This window comes from Macaca thibetana, chromosome 5 (genome assembly GCF_024542745.1).
Source record: "Macaca thibetana thibetana isolate TM-01 chromosome 5, ASM2454274v1, whole genome shotgun sequence".
Lineage (NCBI taxonomy): Eukaryota > Metazoa > Chordata > Mammalia > Primates > Cercopithecidae > Macaca > Macaca thibetana.
Window position 1 is genome coordinate 177,055,810 of NC_065582.1, and position 18,399 is coordinate 177,074,208.

General features: G+C 47.8%; 2 protein-coding genes across 5 annotated transcripts in view; one reads left to right on the plus strand and one right to left on the minus strand.

The window, feature by feature from the left end:
* Positions 1–18,399, plus strand: part of NSG1 (neuronal vesicle trafficking associated 1) — a 556,677-nt gene that overhangs the window by 223,899 nt on the left and 314,379 nt on the right. The window contains exon 1 of one of the 4 annotated variants that reach the window (XM_050792227.1): positions 14,861–14,870. The exons of the other annotated variants lie outside the window; for them this stretch is intronic. The gene's annotated coding sequence lies outside the window, so the exon portion shown is untranslated. Of the gene's footprint in view, positions 1–14,860; positions 14,871–18,399 lie in introns of those variants that run through there. 4 annotated transcript variants of the gene reach the window in all.
* Positions 6,202–8,697, minus strand: DRD5 (dopamine receptor D5). Its single transcript, XM_050792126.1, has one exon. The coding sequence runs from the start codon at positions 8,188–8,190 to the stop codon at positions 6,754–6,756; it is 1,437 nt and encodes a 478-aa protein (XP_050648083.1). The 5' UTR covers positions 8,191–8,697; the 3' UTR covers positions 6,202–6,753.

Sequence of the window (18,399 nt, forward strand, 5' to 3'; positions counted from 1 at the left end):
GGAGAGGACACATGGGCAATATACACAAAGAAGCTCTCCTCTTCCTGAGTCCCTCCAAAGAGTTGTGTAAAGCCCAAAAGTGGGGAGTAGATGCTCTTCAAATCCCACTTCTGTCACTTACTAGAAGCGTAACCTGGCTTGCTATTGAAAGTCTCTCGGCCTCCTTTTCCTCCTTTTTCAAATGAGGACAATGGTGCCTATTTCACAAGAATATTGCAATGTTTGCATGAGAAGATGTACAAAGCACTTCACCAAACATGTAGTCAACAAATGCTGCTTGTCACCTTTATTCTGTCAGTGTTGGTGGAGTGCTGGTACTCTCAGTTCACTAAGAGTTTTCAGAACAGGAACGGTCTTAGAAGAGAATCAGAACAATGTTCTGAGTGTTTTCCCTGGAACTGGCATTGTATTATTAATATCCTACAAATGGGAGACATGTGTCCCCTGGTCTCATACCTGGAATATCAAAATGGTACTTCATTAACAGTGTCAAAGCAAAAGTCTGATGGCTCTGCCTGCTCTTGTGAGTAGGAATACTCATATTCCCTTTAAGCTCTTCCCCCGAATTGGCCTAGAGGCCCAGGGGGTTCCACATGGACTCAACATTCTCCGCTTAACTCTCCCCTCATATCAACAGCTTCCTCCTATCAAGCTTGACATCTTGTCCTATTTCTTCCTATTCTAGGTGTGGCCAAGTCTAGTTTGCTGTTTAGCCACTCTATCCCTCTCCTGGATATTGACTCTTGAATTCTTGATCCCTAGTAGCTTCCCACACTGCCTGCAAAATGGAGTACAGAACCACTACATAGAAACAGGAATGTTCTGCCCTGTACTCTCCGCTCTTAAGGACGCAGTCACAAGAAGACCATTTTAAAATTCTCATTGTGTAGTGCCCTTACACATTCCACATGCATCATAGCACATAACCCTGAAAATAAACTACAAGGTAGGCAACTAATTATTCCCATTTTAATATTTTTTAAAACCTAGGAAAGTAACTTAATCTCTTTGACTTCCAGGTCTCATGAACTAGAACATTAGAGAATCAAGATTTGAACCAGAGGTGATGGTGTTTAAAATATGTCTGCTAGATATCAAAATGAATGCATGGGATTTGATATATGTACATAGGTAGGCATAGAAATAGAAACAGATGCTCATGGGTATGTGTATATGCACATATGAATATGTGTGCATGTATATACATGTATCAACTTCCCTCTGTCTTTTGAGAGGATCTAGAAACAATGTCACCGCAGTAACAATAAACAACCTAGTGCCCAGGTCTTGATTTCTCCATACTATTTTCTACTAGAAGGAACCCAGGTCACCTTGGAAAAATGACTGATTCCAAGGCTTGGACAGGGAATATGAAAGATGAGTCTGACATATTTTGTGTTGAAAAGTAACAAACTACTCAAAGAATAATGCCAGCATGTCAAAAGGACACAAAAACCAACTTAAAGGTCTCCCACTAACCAAATCTAGGGCAACCTAAATCCAAGTATGTATACCCTCAGTTCACTGAGAGATTTGAGGGCAGGGACAGTCTTAGAAGACAATAGAAAACAGTGTTCTGAGTGTTGCTCCTAGACTGAGCATTGTGTTAATATCCCACAAATGGGACACATGTGTCCCCAGGTCCCATACCTGCAATGTCAAAATAGTATCTCATTAACAGTGTCAAGTAAAGGATTACAACCTTTTATAAAAACTAGAAACCTGGACCAGGCACGGTGACTCATGTCTGTAAATCCCAGCACTTTGGGAGACTGAGGCGGGAGGTTTGTTTGAGCCCAGGAGCTGGAGACCAGCCTGGGCAACATAGGGAGACCCCGTCTCTACAAAAATAAAAAAATTACCTGGGCATGGTGACATATGCCTGTGGTCCCAGCTACTTGGGAGGCTGAGGTGGGAGGATCACTTGGGCCCTGGAGTCAAGATTGCAGTGATCTGTGATCATGCCACTGCACTCCAGCCTAGACAACAGAGTGATACCCTGTCTCAAAAACAAACAAACAAAAAACTAGAAAACCAAGATTCTATGCCAATGTAAATAAATATATAAACAAATGTTTTTCCTTAAAGTAGAAAACCAACAATAAATTTAGAAAGATGATGGAATTTTTTTAAAAACAACCTTTTCACAACCACAGTAATAACTGATTCAGGGAACGGTCACTAATAAATGCTAAAACCAATGGATGCAAGTTTGAGAAATAATAGGATATCTTCATAGTCTCAAAGTATTTCTCCAAAGGAAATACTTATTAATTATAAAGGGTAAAACGGTGGACAGCACCGTAACCCCACGAGCAAAGTTAACGCTGCTGGTAATGGGACTAATTAACAGCACCTGCCCCTCTTGCCATGAGCTAGAGAAGTGCAGCATGGCTTCTGTGATATTCCCGCCCAGTGTGCATGACAGAATCTAATCACGGAAAAGCACCAAAAAACCTGAGTTGAAGGACAATTCTACAAAGTAACTGGCCAGGTAATCTTCACAAAGGTCAGCGTCATGAAAGACAAAGCAGCGGAACTTTCAAATTACAGGGGACAGCTAAATGCAACACATGGTCTTGGATTGTTTTGTTATAAAGGACATTATCGTGAAGTCTGAATAAAGTCTGTAGATGAGATGAGAAAATTCCCTGTTTTTAGGAAATAGGCAACAAAATACTCAAGAATAAATGGGCATCACATCTTAGGTGACTCAGAAGAGAAAGGGAAGAACAGAGATAAGTGATACAGTGAAATATTGATGTTTGGGGGATCTGGGTAAACAATATTTAGGAATTCTTTGTACCATGTTGCAAGGTTTCTGTAAGTCTGAAACTGTGAGAACAAGTTTTTAAAAATAAAGCATAAAATGTAAAACATCTTTTCTGCAAATTCTTTGGCACTTTTCCCATGAAGAGGTGAAGTCTAATTGCCTCCCCTTGAATATGATTTGGACTTAATGACTCACTTCTAACCAATGAATATGGTGTATGGAGGCCTGATTATAAAAGAAGATTCAGCATGTATCAGAGCAAGAAAGTTCTGGGGCATGTGCCTTGTGTTATATACACTCTGTGTGGTTCGTGTGCCCATTGCTCAGATAAAGAAGCCAGAGCTCAGAAAGGTGCCCAAATTCAGATGACTAATAAATGGTGGAACCAAACTTCAAACTCAGGGCGGTGGAGCCTCCAATCCCAGGCAGGTGGACTTGTGGACAGGGAGCTGGGACCTGGAGTCTGTCCGCCTGGCCAAGGCCTCTTGGGTGCTGCAACATGGGTATTTGGGGCTGGATGATTCTCTGTCCACCACAAGTTGTTTAGCAGCATCTTTGGCCTCTACCCACAAGATGGCAGGAGCACCTGACACTGAGCTGTGACAACCAAAAATGTCTCCAGACATTGCCAAATATCTGTGGGGGTGCAGGGTGCAAAGTTCCCTCAATTAAGAACCACTGACCTACACTGAACCCTGGTTCCACCACTACTCACATGACCTTGGACAAACAACCTTGTCCTCAAGGTCCTCTGTGCCCCCATGTCCTCATCTGTAAAATGGAAAAATAATAACGTGTAAGGTTAATGTGAGGAATAAATAAGAATACAGGAAAGCACTTGGCCCATCATGTAAGAGCTACTTTGCCCATAACCCTAGGGTGCCTTCCCTCCAAACACAAAGCCGTGCACAGAGCAGGTACGCAATGAAGATCTGCTGTCGTATAGCTGTGGGGATGAATCAGTTAACCATTTCAGTAATAAATGAACAAAAAACTGAATGTTCCGATCTGTGAACTAGTGCATTTGCTGACTGAAGGTGTCCTGGCATCCTCTCTCACCATCAAAGTGCAGTTAGGATTAAAGACTCCACGGTCAGGCTACCTGGGTTCAAGTTGAGCTCTGCCACTCAACAGCTCTGTGACCACAGGCTGGTTATACAGCCTGCCAATGCCTTCATCTCCTCATCTGTAAAATGGGGTAATAAGGGTGCTTACCTCACAGGGCAGTGTGAGTCAAATTAATTAATACATATGTTGTACCCACCACAGGCTGAGTCTCCGTCATGCCTGCTGTGATTGCTGCTATGGCAATTAACATTAATCCTATCATGCTCCTCTTTTATAGCCTTCCAGCCACACTCCTCCGAGGGCGCCAAGAACAACCCCATTTCCAAGCCTTTGCACTTGCCACTCCCTCTGCCTGGATTGCTCTCCTTTTCAGACATTAGCAGCCCTCCAACCCTTACTTCATCAAGGTCTCTCTTCATGTGCGTCTTTGGAAAGTCCTCCCCTGACCACCATAAATAAAACAGCAGCTTCACCACCCTGTTCACCCTGGGTTTTTTGCAACATAGCAACTACCCCTGCCTGGCGTTACCTATCCTGATCAGTACAGCACAGTGCAATGCAGTGCAGTATAGTACAGAACTCTTTATTGGCTTATCTCTCCCCCGACTCACATAAATGTCCCAAGACAGCAGAGAATTTGATTGACAACTATATTCCCAGCATCTAGAGCAATGCCTAGTGCATACTACATAATAATGGTGAGTGATGTTTTACAGGAAATTCCAAAGTCCTTACATAATCTATTTTCCATAACACAGAACTTGTCTAAACTGGAGCCTAGAACAGTGTTTTTCACAAAAGATTTTGCTTATAGCAACCCGTGCTTTAGAACAGAATATTGTAAAGACTTCCAGATCAGTTAGATTTGAGTTTCTCAAACCGTGACTGTGGACTCCAGAGAAACAGTAACAGGAATTCCACCAAACAAGGTTCACAAGGTGAACGGCATTGGGAACTGATACAGAAACTTCCCCAACTGGAGGATGCATCGTGCACAGGAGAAGCTCTAAGAAGTCCTATCGAGAAAGCAGGTATTGAACCTGGGTTTGCTGAACTTATTTCACCAGAGACCCCATCCATTAACATTTGCATCGCAAAGCACGATTGAGTAAACAGTGATCTAGTATAAGTGTTTCCATTTGCAGACACAGACGGAAAATGAGGCCCAGAAAGGTTAATTGAGTCATTCAAGGTCACGCGACCATCTCCTGAATCCTATAGCTGTGTACTTTTCACTGCTCCTAATGTTGCCTAATGGTTTGCTTAGCTATCCATTCACAGGAGGTCAGAAACTGAACACGGACCTCAGATTCCAGTATCATTTTGACTAAATTATATATAAAAATTGACATACTGAATAGGATTTGCTTTCAATCTCACTGTTCCAGAAATAGTCATTCATTCAACAAGTATTCATTAAGCATTATGTGCCAGGAACTGCACATTTTGCAGTGATCAAGATATGGCTGCACAGAAGACTGACAATAAAATTATCCTTAAAGAGATCAAAATTGATTGAACTGTCCTTGATAAAACTGCTTCAAAGCAGGGACTTGCAAGAAATTGCATATTCTCATTTCATTTGCTTCCATTAATAGTGCTCACATTTAGATCTGATGGTAATAATATGCTCTCAACTGGTGTGGGTCTGGAATAAAACACTCCCCTTGACTGTGCACACTGCAGAGAGCAAAAACAAAATGATTGGAGTCAGCTGGGCTTTTCTGTTGAGCGCTTTGACCTACAGATATTCCAGTTTCAAGTTCATTCACATTTCATCTCTGGCTTCTACATCTTAGTTAAAAAGCATTTCCCTATTTTGCTCTTGTCCACTAAGGAAAATGCCTATTTAAAAATAGCGTTTCTTTTTTAAAGCATCTTGATTCACACATTTCAAAGCTCTTCAGAAAACACGATTTCTCAAAAGCCATGTCATTCTAAAACATGCTACAGATTTCAGATAGAGAAAGATTCAAGGTATTATTCTACATGATCTTTTCAACGAACTGATCGCAACTGTCTAGGAATCAGGTGAGTTGTCTTATGTTACTTCAAAAAGGATTCCAAATGAGAAAAGAAAAAAAAAAAATCTGGGCTTGAGAAGATCTAATGCCATGCCATTGAATCCAAGTTTCAGCACAGAGCCAACATGTGTATAAGCAATAAAAAGAAACCTGAGAAAACAGAAGCTCCTCAAGGTCCTTTGCCCTGGTGTATCTTTAAGGCCAAACTGTAAAGAGAATAAGCATGTACTTCCAGACCCAGCAAATATCTTCTTTGCATTTTAAGGATGCACTCATGGTTTTCTCAGAAGCAATCCTGAAACCCAGTGCAGCAAAGCAAAGACAGTCACCGCATAATACAAATAATTTGTGTTTATTAGACACCAGAATAAATCAGGGAGACTTCTTCAGCTATGGTGAAGAGACACCCACCAGCACAGAGAGAAGAAATGACATGAGCACAGAGTCACGGGAATCCAGACACAGGAAAGCTGTGCTCCCACCGCATCACTGCACACACACACAAACTGCTGTTTAAAAATCAATTCAAACACAAACAAGTGACTGAACAAGCCATTAGTTTAAAAAGGGAGGGGAGAGCATATTTTTTAAGGACCAAGTATCACTTTTTTTTTTTTTTTTAAGGACGCAGCACCATACTGTCTTCTCTAATATGATCATTGGTCCATCTCTGGTAGGCTGGGTATATTTGACTGAGTTTATTGCAACTGCTTCGGCCAATAATTTGAACTACCAATCCATGGGGTGAGGTTTCTAAGCACATGAACTACTGCACAGAAACACATGATAAAGGGAGAAGCACTGGAAAGGCATGTATTTGCGTGTGTGTGCATGCTTGTCAGTGTCTGTGCAGTTACGCAGATCCATGAGGGCGTTTCTTAATGCCGTTTAATGGAATCCATTTGGGGTGAAAGGTGTTATTTTGCCTAAAGAAATCTCCCCCTCGCAGTCCAGCTCCCAGACAGACTCTGCAACAGGGTCACCATCTGGGGATGTCTGATAGATCTGGGACATGCGATCGAAAGGACCCTCCTCCTCCTCATTGTTGTCCACCTCCGGGTCGCCGGGGGTAACAGCGTTGGGCATCATGTGGATGTAGGCAGCTGCGATTTCCTTGTGGAAGACGGTGTCTTGGTTGTAGGAGATGAGCTCATTGCTGATGTTCACCGTCTTCACCGGCGTGCGGGAGCAGACGTGGCTGCACCCCAGCAGCTGGGCAAACACCTTCCGGAAGTCGGCGTTGAAGGCATAGATGATGGGGTTGAGTGAGGAGTTGGCCCAACCGAACCAGACGAAGACGTCGAAGGTGGTCTCACTGACGCAGGGGAAGCCGGCCGGAGGGCCTTCGGGGTGTCCACTGCAGAAAGGGACCATGCAGTTAAGGATGAAGAAGGGCAGCCAGCAACACACGAAGACCCCCATGATCACGGACAGGGTCTTGAAAACCTTGGTCTCCTTCTTGATGGAAGCGCGCAGGCTGGTGTCGGGCGCGCAGGCTGCGCTGCTCCGGCAGCTCTGCGCGTGCTCTGCGGCCCTTTCCAGGGAGGAAATCCTGCGGATCTGCACCTGGGCGATGCGGTAGATGCGCGTGTAGGTCACGATCATGATGGCCACAGGGATGTAGAAGCTGACGAGCGAGGAAGAGATGGCGTAGGTTCGATTCAGGCTGGAGTCACAGTTCTCTGCCCTCACGTCGGGTTCCCAAACGTCCTCCTCCCAGGGCGTCCAGTTGGCCAGGTTGTTAGTCAGGTCCAGCCCGCCCCAAGAGCCCGCCTGGTCCCTGTGCCAGTTGAGCTGGACCGGAATGAAGGAGATGAGGATGGACAAGGTCCAGGCCAGGCCGACGATGACCAAGGCCATGCGCTGGGTCATCTTGCGCTCGTAGCGGAAGGGCCTGGAGATGGCCCAGTAGCGGTCCACGCTGATGACGCACAGGTTCAGGATGGAGGCTGTGGAGCACATGATGTCGAAGGCCACCCAGACGTCGCAGAACGCTCCAAAGGGCCAGTAACCGGCCACCTCGGCGACTGCCTTCCAGGGCATGACCAGCAGCGCCACGAAGAGGTCTGACACGGCCAGAGACACGATGAAGACGTTGGTCATCTTGGCGCGCAGGTGGCGGCTCCGCACGATGGCTGCACACACCAACACGTTGCCTAGCAGGGTCCAGATGATGAGTAGGGTCAGCAAGCAGGCGGTGACCACCTGTGCGGGCCCCAGTGGCGGTGCCCCCGCCGAGCCCCCCACAGTGTTCCCCTGCGCCAGCTGCTGTTGCAGCGCGAACTGCCCCGGGTACGCAGTGCCGTTGCTCCCTGGCGGCAGCATTTCGGGCTGGGCTGCAGGGGCGGTCTGTGGGCGGTCCCAATTTCAGCCCTGAGACCCCAAGGCAGCCCCATGGGGCACCCTAAGGATGCGCCCCCTCAGCCAAGGGACCCTCGAGCCCCAGAGGGCGCTCACCATGAGCTGCGCCGGGCCCCGGAGCGCGCGGGGACTTCTCTTGCCTCCTGAAGCGCCTCTGGCTCGGTGGCGATGGTGCGCCCCTCCAGTCTTAGCGCTGGGGACAGGAAGCGGCTGGTGCCCGCTGACAGCCAGGGCTGTTCTCGGGAGTCTGCAGCGCGCCGGACGGCAGCGGCAGCGGCTGTGTCTAGTTCAGAGCGAGAGAAGAGAACAAGCCGCCACTAAGGGGCTGGGGCAGGCAGCCGCGGGCGCCGGGCTGGCACTGCGGCGCTGCCGCGGTCCCTGGCCGCTCCCGGGCCCCGCGTCCCGCCCCCAGCGCCTCCGCGCCCAGCTCTCTCGAGCTCCCGCCCCACTTGTGCCTTGGCGACCTCGCTCACCGCGCTCAGCGCGCCAGAGTTTAGGGGAGATCCCGCAGGTCTGAGGGGCGCCCCAGCGCCAGACCCTAGCCTCGGGCCGGGGAAAATTCCCCCCGGGAAGACCGAACGGCGCTTGGCGCAACCCTGGAGCCCTAGCCCTTGGGGAACAAGAGGTGGGGTAGGGAGGAGGACGCGAGGGCTTCCGGAGGAGGAAAGAGCATTTGAAGGGTAAAGGGGGCAGCCTTGGATTGCCCACAGACCTGAGTCCCAATCCGGACTTTATTCCCAGCTCTGCAACTTTGAGGGCCCTACAAAACTTTACCTGGCCTTGGTTTCCTTCACCGCAGCGTGGGATAATGAATGATTCCTACTCCTGGGACAGTGTCAGAACTCGGGGAAGCCGTCTAGGATGAGGTGTCCAGTAGACAGTGTCTCCTAGGAACAGGCTCCCGCTTCCCCCAGCCCCTCCCTCAACACCCTGAGGCTGGGGCTTCACCTGACCTCTTGGGAGACTGTCCTTTCCCCACCACCGCCCTAAATCCTTGAGCGATTTTTCCCTTGGGGAATAATTTGGGATGAACCCAGAAGACAAGAGGAGGAAGAGAGTACCCCAGAGGGTTGGAAGCCTCTTCTTTGCAGGGCACTTTTACAGTCTTTCTCTTTTTCAACCTTGAGAGGGATGGATAAATAGCTCAGTGTTAACAGAAAAGAAACTGAGGGGGCCCAAAACCCAAACTGAAAGAAAAGAATGATGGCAAACAATAAAGAAGGCAAACAGTGTTCCTGAGCTCTGAGCGCACCTCCCAACTGACCAGTTGCATTTGTGAAGTGTTTTGGCCTCTGCTGGCCTTAAGCTCAGCTGAAGGCAGCTGGGAGAGAAAGGGATGTAACAGCAGCCAGCTGCACAGCTCCATCTGCGACCTGCTGGCCCAGACACCTGCAGCATGGTGAGGTCTAGAAACAGACTGGACTTTCTCCTCCCTTCCTAGTCTCCCCCTCCACCAAACACACCTGCACCCTGGACCAATACCTGCAAGTGGCCCAGCTTCTCAGACTTAGGCTACTCAGCCTACACAGTCCCTTCCCCCAACCTCCTTCCCCTTCAGTGCTTTCTGCTGCTGGAGAGGGTAAGACCATCTGTCCAGGTGCCTAAACCTGAAACCGAAGGGCCATCCTCACCTCCTGTCTCTCCTCATCTTCTGGGAGCTGGACCACTCCTCTCGCCACTGACATCCCTGTGCAGAACTGTGCCTTCTCTACCCTGTTTGATGGTTGCGCTCTCCTGGCCTCCAGGCTCTGCCCTGACCCTCTGTCTTCCCAGCACGCAGTGATCTTTCCTGAATGTGACTATGCTCATGTCACTCCCCTGATGAAACACCCTCAGTGTGTTTCATGATCAGCTCCCTGTGGCCCCATTCCTGGCCCGGCATGCAAGGTCTTTTCCTCATCTTGCCCTCATCTTTGTCCATAGCTCCTGCTTCTCGTTTCACCACTCTGCATACAGCCTAGATTCAAGCTGCCACCACCGCCGCCACAGCCAGAAAAGAACACACATTGTAAACGGTCATATGGTACTTCCTGAACCTGGAATGACCTTCCCCCATCCTCTCCTCCTGGAGAACGCCAAGTCATGATGTCAGACAAGAACTTGGATTTTGGAGACAGGGGTTTGAATTCCAGTCACTCATTCTTTCATTCAGTAAATATTTAACAAGTACTGACATGTCCCAGATGTTGTTTTACTCACTGGTTATACAATGGGAGGGAGAGAGAGAGAGAGAAAGAGAGAGAGAGAGAGAGAGAGAGAGAGGTGCTATTCTAAAAGCTTGAAGTCTAGGCTGTGCACGATGGCTCACGCAGCAGGATGACTGTAGTCAATAATAACTTAATTGTACATTTACAAATAACTAAAAGAATGTAATTGAATTGTTGGTATTAGAAAGGATAAATGTGCTGGGTGCAGTGGCTCACGCCTGTAATCCCAGCACTTTGGGAGGCTGAGGCGGGCGGATCACAAGGTCAGGAGATTGAGACCATCCTGGCTAACACGGAGAAACTACCTCTCTACTAAAAATACAAAAAATTAGCTGATCATGGTGGCGGCACCTGTAGTCCCAGCTACTTGGGAGGCTGAGGCAGGAGAATGGCATGAACCCAGTGAGCCGAGATCACACCAACGCACTGTAGCCTGGGCAACAGAGTGAGACTCCATCTCAAAAAAAAAAAAAAAAAAAAAAAAAGTTTAAAGTCTCGATAGGCTTTAACCCAGAAATAATCCAAAGAAATGCACAATTACAAATGTGACAAGGGCTGTGAAGGGAAAGTTCACAGCCTTATTGAAGTGTACGGTAGTTGGGGAGGTTGGCCAAGGCAAGATGTTTAGGGATGGCTTTCCTGGGGAAATTTCTCTTTGGGTTGAGTCAAGTTAAGTAGGCAAAGGGGAAGACAGAGGGAAGAGAAGTATGGCAGGCAGGAAGAACCGGCACTTCCTAGCTTTGGGATATCCGGCAGGTCGCTTGATCTCTCTGAGCTTCAGTTTTCTCATCTGGGAAATTAGGTAATAATAGTCGTTTAGAAAGTGTGATGAGACCGGCCAGGTGTGGTGACTCATGCCTGTAATCCCAGGACTTTGGGGAGGCCAAGGCAGGCAGATCACGAATCAGATCGAGACCATCCTGGCCAACATGGGGAAACCCCATCTCTACTAAAAACACAAAAATTACCCGGGCATGATGGCGTGCAGGAAGCAGAGGTTGCAGTGAGTCAAGATCGCGCCACTGCACTCCAGTCTGGGTGACAGAGCAAGACTTCCTCTCAAAAAAGAAAAAAGAAAAAAGAAACTGTGATGAGACCAAAACAATTAACACATGAGTGTTCTGAACCTCCTTTCTCCCTCTGCTGTATCTGCAGTTTCTTGACCTGGGCTGCGCTCCAATGAGAATTCTAACTTGGCTTTTGTGATAGAGAGTGGATACATTATTAGACCTGAAAAGCTGGAGGAGGGAAGAATGGTCCCAAAAGGAAGAGACTGTGCTTGTCTTCACAATAAAGAGCAGAGAAGTGGGGAGAGGTATTGAAAGCTGTGGGTGGAGTTTTGCAGGGAAAATTGCATGAAAGAGGTGAGGGAACTGGGATCTGGGGGAATCTGGATAGGAGAGTAAAAGGGAATTCTAGAGAACAATCCCTACTGACTTCACAGAATTTAAGAAATGCAAGTAAAGGGCCGGGCACAGTGGCCCACACCTGTAATCCCAGCACTTTGGGAGGCTGAGGCAGGTGGCTCACTTGAGGTCAGGAGTTCGAGACCAGCTTGGCCAACATGGTGAAACCCTGTCTCTACTAAAAATGCAAAAATTAGCCAGGTATGGTGGCATGTGCCTGTAATCCCAGCTACTCAGGTAGTTGAGGCAGGAGAATCACTCAAACCCAGAAGTTGGAGGTTGCAGTGAGTCGAGATCACACCACTGCACTCCAGTCTGCTGGGCAACGGAGCAAGATTCAGGGGGGGAGTTGGGGAGAAGGAAGGAAGGGAGGAAATAGAAATAGAAATGCAAGTAAAGAATTTCCATTTGAAAATTGCCTTTTGTCTGCTGAACATGAGACTGCTTGGAGACTGGGCAACATGGATCTCTGTAAGTTGTACAAAGCACTTAGCAATGCTCAAACCTCTCCATCTTTTCAGAGCCCGCTCAATCACTTCTTCAGAAAGGCTTACTGAGTCCTCTGCACTGAACAGGTGTCCTGTCTCCAGGAGAGCCCTGGGCTGGCTCCTAATACAGCTGTTAGGACCCTGGACTGCACCATCTTTCACATCACTGCCTGGCCCTCTAGAATCTCAGCTTCTTAAATCAAGAAATCGTGTCTTGTTCATGTCTGAATTCCCCAAGCGAACACAGTGAGTGGGTGCTTGACAAATCTTTGTCGGTAATGAGCAAAAAAGGGATCCTGTGCCCAGCACTGTGAAATCAATGCACAGAAGATGCAATCAAACCAAGAGAGGTGCACAGACGCTGGCCACACACGCTGACATTTGTTTCCAGATATTCCAGTCCCCCTGACTTCCACCAATCCATTCATTCACTCCACACGCATTTTTGATGGGATGGAGGCAGGGCCATACAGGTCGTGTAAGTCACAGATAGGGTGGGTTTGTATAATGAGTATAAAAAACTTCCAGCAGAAGATGATAAAGTATATCAAGAAAGGGCTGTCTTCAAGATCACTCCACTGCACTCCAGCCTGGGTAACAGAGGGAGTTTCCATCAAAAAAAAAAAAAAAAAAAAAAGCATGGATGGGGGCAAGGGAGCTCTTTTTTTCTAATTAGCACAGGATTGCCTTTTCAGCTAGGGGTTCTGCTGCAATCACCTCCCAGACCCTATTCTAGGGCCCAGGGATAGAAACAGAATAAAAAACATATTCCTTGTCTTTCTCGGGCTTGTGTTATTGAGGAGAGAGAAATAAACAATTTCAAAATAAACAATGTCATACAGTGCTAAGTGCTATAAATAAAATCAAACAGAATAGCGAAAGAGAGAGTAGCTAGACTGGAGGGAAAAGCTGCTTCAGAATGAGTTGTCGAGGAAGCCTCTTTGCAATCAGAAAGGTGAGAAGGATTTAGTCAGGCAAATATCAGGGGTAAATTATTCTCGGAGGAAAGTGAGCCCAAGCAAAGGCCCTGGGGCAGAGATAAAGAGGTAAAGGGGTCAGGATGTCTGTAGCAATAGTGGCCAAGGGAGGGAGAGATATGAGACAAAGGAGGTGAGCCCTGTTGCCATGGTGAGGGCATGAGGATTTATTCTAAGTTCCAGATACCTGGAGTTAAAGTCCCCTGAACTGGACAATAACTACGAGTCTTCATATCCCAATGCTACAGTCTTTAAGCCCCTGTTATAAGAGCTCAGAGGCTTCAGAGATGACAGGAAACACCAGAACGCTATGGTGGAGCATATCTAGGTGCCTTCTCCCAACTCAGACCCTTTGACTGTAAAAAGACACAGGTTTCAAGGCTGAGATCCACAAAACTCTAGCAAATACTGCACAGACACCGATCAATGATAGCACGTGCTGCCTGTCACCCTGGAGCACCAGGCAGGGTACCAGAGCACCCTTGCTGCGCCAGCCTCTGATTGTTGGTTATAGGGCGGTCTGAGGTAGTCCCAAAAGCTGGGATGTCCAAGGTAGCTGGGGTCAGTCAGGAGGCTCAGGGCAGTGGCAGGAAAGTATTTTCCCTCCCTGGTAGAGCCACAGCAGGGTATCAAGGCTGAATATCAGTGGCGAGAAGGACCATGACACAGCACCAAGATGTGGAGAACAAATTTTGTTGGAGCTGAATCCAGAAAAACAATCTTCTAAGCCACTCTCCTGCCCCTCATTTAATCATTGTGCTTTTGGGTGCACTTAGACTACTCTGAAACATTCAGAACTCTGTCAAAATAAAAGAAATACCTCTTTCCTCAGCACCTCTCCCACTTGGGCATCAGTCTTGGCTTCCTCTCTACTTGCTTTCACTTGCTCCTTGTGGCAGAGATGGCCCCCAGCAGATCCTTCCCTTTGGGTTCCCTTGCTCTCAGGTGGAGGCTAGGGAGTGAGATTCTGGCCAATAGAATGTGGGCAGAAGTGATGTGAACCACAGATCTGAGCCTTGGGAACATCCCACAGGATGAGCTCTTCCTCCAGCTGCTGCAGTGGTCTTGGAAGCCCCGTGTGTTCTACAAGTGTAGCTACAGATGGAGAAGGCCCATATGCTAGCTAGTCTCCAAAGATGGCGTATTAGGCCATTCTTGCATTGCTATAAAGAAATATCTGAGACCAGGTAATTTATAAAGAAAGAGGTTGAATTGGCTCATGGTTCTGCAGGCTTTACAAGAAGCATGGTGCTGGCATCTGCTTGGCTCCCAGGGAGGCCTCAGGAAGCTTACAGTCATGAGCAGGCACATCACGTGGCCAAAGCAGGAGCAAGCAAGAGAGAGTCCGTGGGAGGGATCTACCCCATGGTCCAAACAACTCCCACCAGGCCCCAACTCCAGCACTGGAGATTGCAATTTAACATGAAATCTGGGTAGGGATAAATATCTAAATTATATCAGAGGGACTTCCCTGGAACCTCCTGGTTTCCACGTCCCCTTCCATGCTGCTTCTGGGGTGGCCCCCTGGGAAGCCAAGACGGCAGTGGCTCTGATGCAGCATGGGGGCTGAGGCTCAGCCATGAGGGGGTTCACAGCTGCCACTTTGGTCTTTTGGAAACGTTGCTCATGAGAGTCTCCCCATTGGGCCCTAGTCACCATGCTGTAAGAAATGAAAGTCATGCAGAGAGGCCACATGGAGGTTTTCTGGTCTAGAGAACAACTGAGCTCCCAGAAAACAGCCAGCATCAATGGCTGGCCATGTGAGCCAGCTGGCATGGACATTCCAGACCAGTCTGTCCTTCTGTCACCTTAGCTACAGGGAAGGCCCATGACCCCAGAAGTGCCTGTCATTATTCTGAATTCTCTGGACTCAGCGGTCCACCGAGGTATGGAAGCATGTCTCACAAGGGTCCGATGGAGTTCTGGCCTGGGTTGATGTGTAGATGCTGGAGAGAGAAGCTGGGTTTCTTTCTGCTGGGGTGGCTCTGCTGGGATGTGGTGGGCCTTGGGTTTCCAGGTGGTCATTTTCCTTATTTGCAGTAGAAGGAATGAGGCCCATATTGAGAATAGAGCAAATTAGAGGGAGAGAATGAGAAAGAAGTAGGGAAAGAGGAAGGAAGAGGAAAGGAAGGAAAAAGAAGAACAAGGGAAGGAGGAGAGGAAAGAAAAAGATAAGGAAAATGAGAAGGAGGAGAGGAAGAGGAGAGAGAGAGAGAAAATGACTTCTTTGAATCTCTAAATTCAGGCATACCATGGTCTCTGCAATTACAAAAGTCAGTAAGTCACCCTTTAGCTGAAACATGTCTAAGTGGAGTTTCAGTTGTTACAACTGACAAAGCCCTGACTAGCACAAGGAATAAACAATGTTCAGCAGTGGCATGAGAACAAGGGACGACCTGTTTGATGGGCAGCACAGGAAAGGGCTGTCCAGAAAAGATGACACTTGGGCAAGAGGGCAAAGTGGAATTCACCAGCATGCAGGGTGGAAATACGACCCTAACAGAGGGAACAGCACAGGCAAAGCCTCAGAGGCAGGAAGCGTTACATGTGAAAGGATACGTTTTTAGAACACTAAACATTCTCCCTGTTATCCAAACAACTGAGTGTCTCATCATTTTTTGGCCAGGTGTGGTGGCTCACGCCTTTAATCCCAGCACTTTGGGGGACGAGGTGGGCAGATCACCTAACAGGAGTTCGAGACCAGCCTGGCCAACATGGCGAAACCTCATCTCTACTAAAAATACAAAATTTAGCTGGGTGTTGTGGCAGACACCTGTAATTCCAGATTCTCGGGAGGGTGAAGAATCACTTGAACCTGGGAAGCAGAGGTTGCAGTGAACTGAGATTGCGTCACTGCACTCCAGCCTGGGAGACGAGATAGAGCAAGACTCTATCAAAAAAAAAAAAAAAAAGACTGGGTTTCTCATCAGTTTTGGAAACTGAGTTTTTTCTGTATCAAGACCTTATGATGCAAAATATAATATAATACGCAGCTAGGTCTCCACAGCCTTCAGTCTTTCCCAGGGAGAGCTCCATGAGCTGCTTGTCTGCTGGGGATGGTGGTTTTGAGTAAGTAGTGGGTGTCCTTTCTTATCCAGGCTCTTTCCCACAAAGAGTTGGGCAGAGTTAAAAACTGCTGGAAACCAAGATCTCTCTCTGACATTGACTTGTCAGAGCTCAGCCTCATCAGCATAGGCTCTAATCAGCTAAGCAGCTAATAAACTCCTGCCTCATTTCATCCAGCCAGAGCCCTGATCTCAGGGGATGATAGAGAGGAAATGATCCTTTCACATGCCTGGCTCCTGCAAAATTGTACTAAGAGGATTTTCCTCGAACATTTCAGCACAGAGCGAGTTTTCCTAATCCAGTTAGCAAATATTCTTCTAGTTAAACTCACTGGCCCTCCTTTTTCTGAAGATGTATTTTAAATTGGATTTGCTTCACTGAGACAAATGGAAAACTTGATAAGAAAATGGGAGGGATTTTGCTGCACCCGCTGCTGGTATCGAAACAGTCAACTCTGTATGACAGCAATAAAAGCTCTGTTCCGTGGCTGCAGGATACATGCTGAGCTCCCAGCCACCAGCCCTGCCAATATGCTCAGCTTGGCACAGGGCAGGGAGCAGGGTGGGGAGGAGGGAATGGGGAGGGGCAAGTGGAAAGGCCCAAGTGATGAGCCAGCCACATCACCTCAAGCACAGGCCCCCTGATGGTGGCCCTAGAGCCTCCTCTTGAAACCCAAAGCTCAGTCCCTCTCCCCAGTTCAGGAGCGAGGAGGTTTCTGGCGGGTTAAAATGGGTAACTCAGGAGCTTGGCAGCTTTGAAAGGCAGCACTGTGTAGACAGAAGGAGAAGGATAGTCTTACAAAACAGTCCTGGGTTCAAATCCTCCTCTGACTTACCAGCTCTGGAACCTGAAGCAAGTGATGTAACCTCTCTAAGCTTCAGTAGCCTCATCTTTAAAACGGCACCCCTAATCCTTACTATGAAGAGATATCATGGGGAAATAAGATGCTGTACTTAGGAAAGGGCAAGTGCCTGTATTGGTCAAGTTTTTTTACAGCAATGCTGCATAACACACAGCCCCATGGTCTCAGCAGCTTAAAACAAGTGTTTACTTCTTGCTAATAATTTGCAGTCAGCTGGGAAGTCTTGCCTCGGACTGGGGTCCAGGCTCTGTTTGCTTCTGTGTGTCTCATTCACAGGCCAATGGTTCCTTGGAGCTTGCTCTTCTCATAGTGCAGGGGTGGGGGTCAATGGGGTCACCCGACATCACATTCAGTTAGAGCCTCCGGTCAGACCAAGCGTGCACTAACTCTGCTCATGCGTCTCTAGCCAAAGCTGGTCATGTGCACAGCAAGAAATCTGCTCTGTCCACAGGGAGGTCGCAGGAATGTGGAAAGGCCAGGAAGGATTGTGAGCCAATAATACATCTTGACAGTCCACAATAGATGGAAGCTATTATATATTCATTATCTCAAACTGGCTCCACCAGCCAACCCCTTGTATCCATCCCCAGTGCCACCTCCTAATTCAGGTCCTTGATGCTTTTTGCTTGCACGGCTGCCAGAGCCTTTGGGTAGGTCTCTCTGTGTTGATGTCTTCACCCCCACTCCTATCTCCTCCATCCAACACTCTACCACCAAGGCAATCTTCCTAAAACACAACCACAGTGATCTTCATATTCCCTATGATTCCCTGCAACCCACATTATTTATCATTAATCCAATTAATAAAAATAAATGCATTAATTCCCAGCTCCTCAGTGTGTCCCTTCACAGTCTGCTTGTCCAGCCTCATCTCTTGCCTCACCAGCTTTCCCCAGCAGACCCCTCTCCCACCCATCCCAGTGCTGTCCTCTTCTCCCAGCCTAGTTCTTTCAGGCCCTGTGCCTTTGCACTTGCCCCTGTCTGAAATGTCCTTCCCACTTCTTCCTAAGGGGGTGAGTGCCCACTCACCTCTCACACCCCACACCAATGCACACTAGGATCTCCCCGAGACTCCAGGGTAGTAGCCACCACCTGTATTTCTGCAGCACACTGCATCTGCCTCTAGCACAGCTCGACAACCCACTGAAGTGGATAATATGTTCACTC

What these genes read in the sequence shown, in the direction of transcription:
- DRD5 (XM_050792126.1), bottom strand. Translation starts at nt 8,190, where the DNA reads ATGCTGCCGCCAGGGAGCAACGGCACTGCGTACCCGGGGCAGTTCGCG.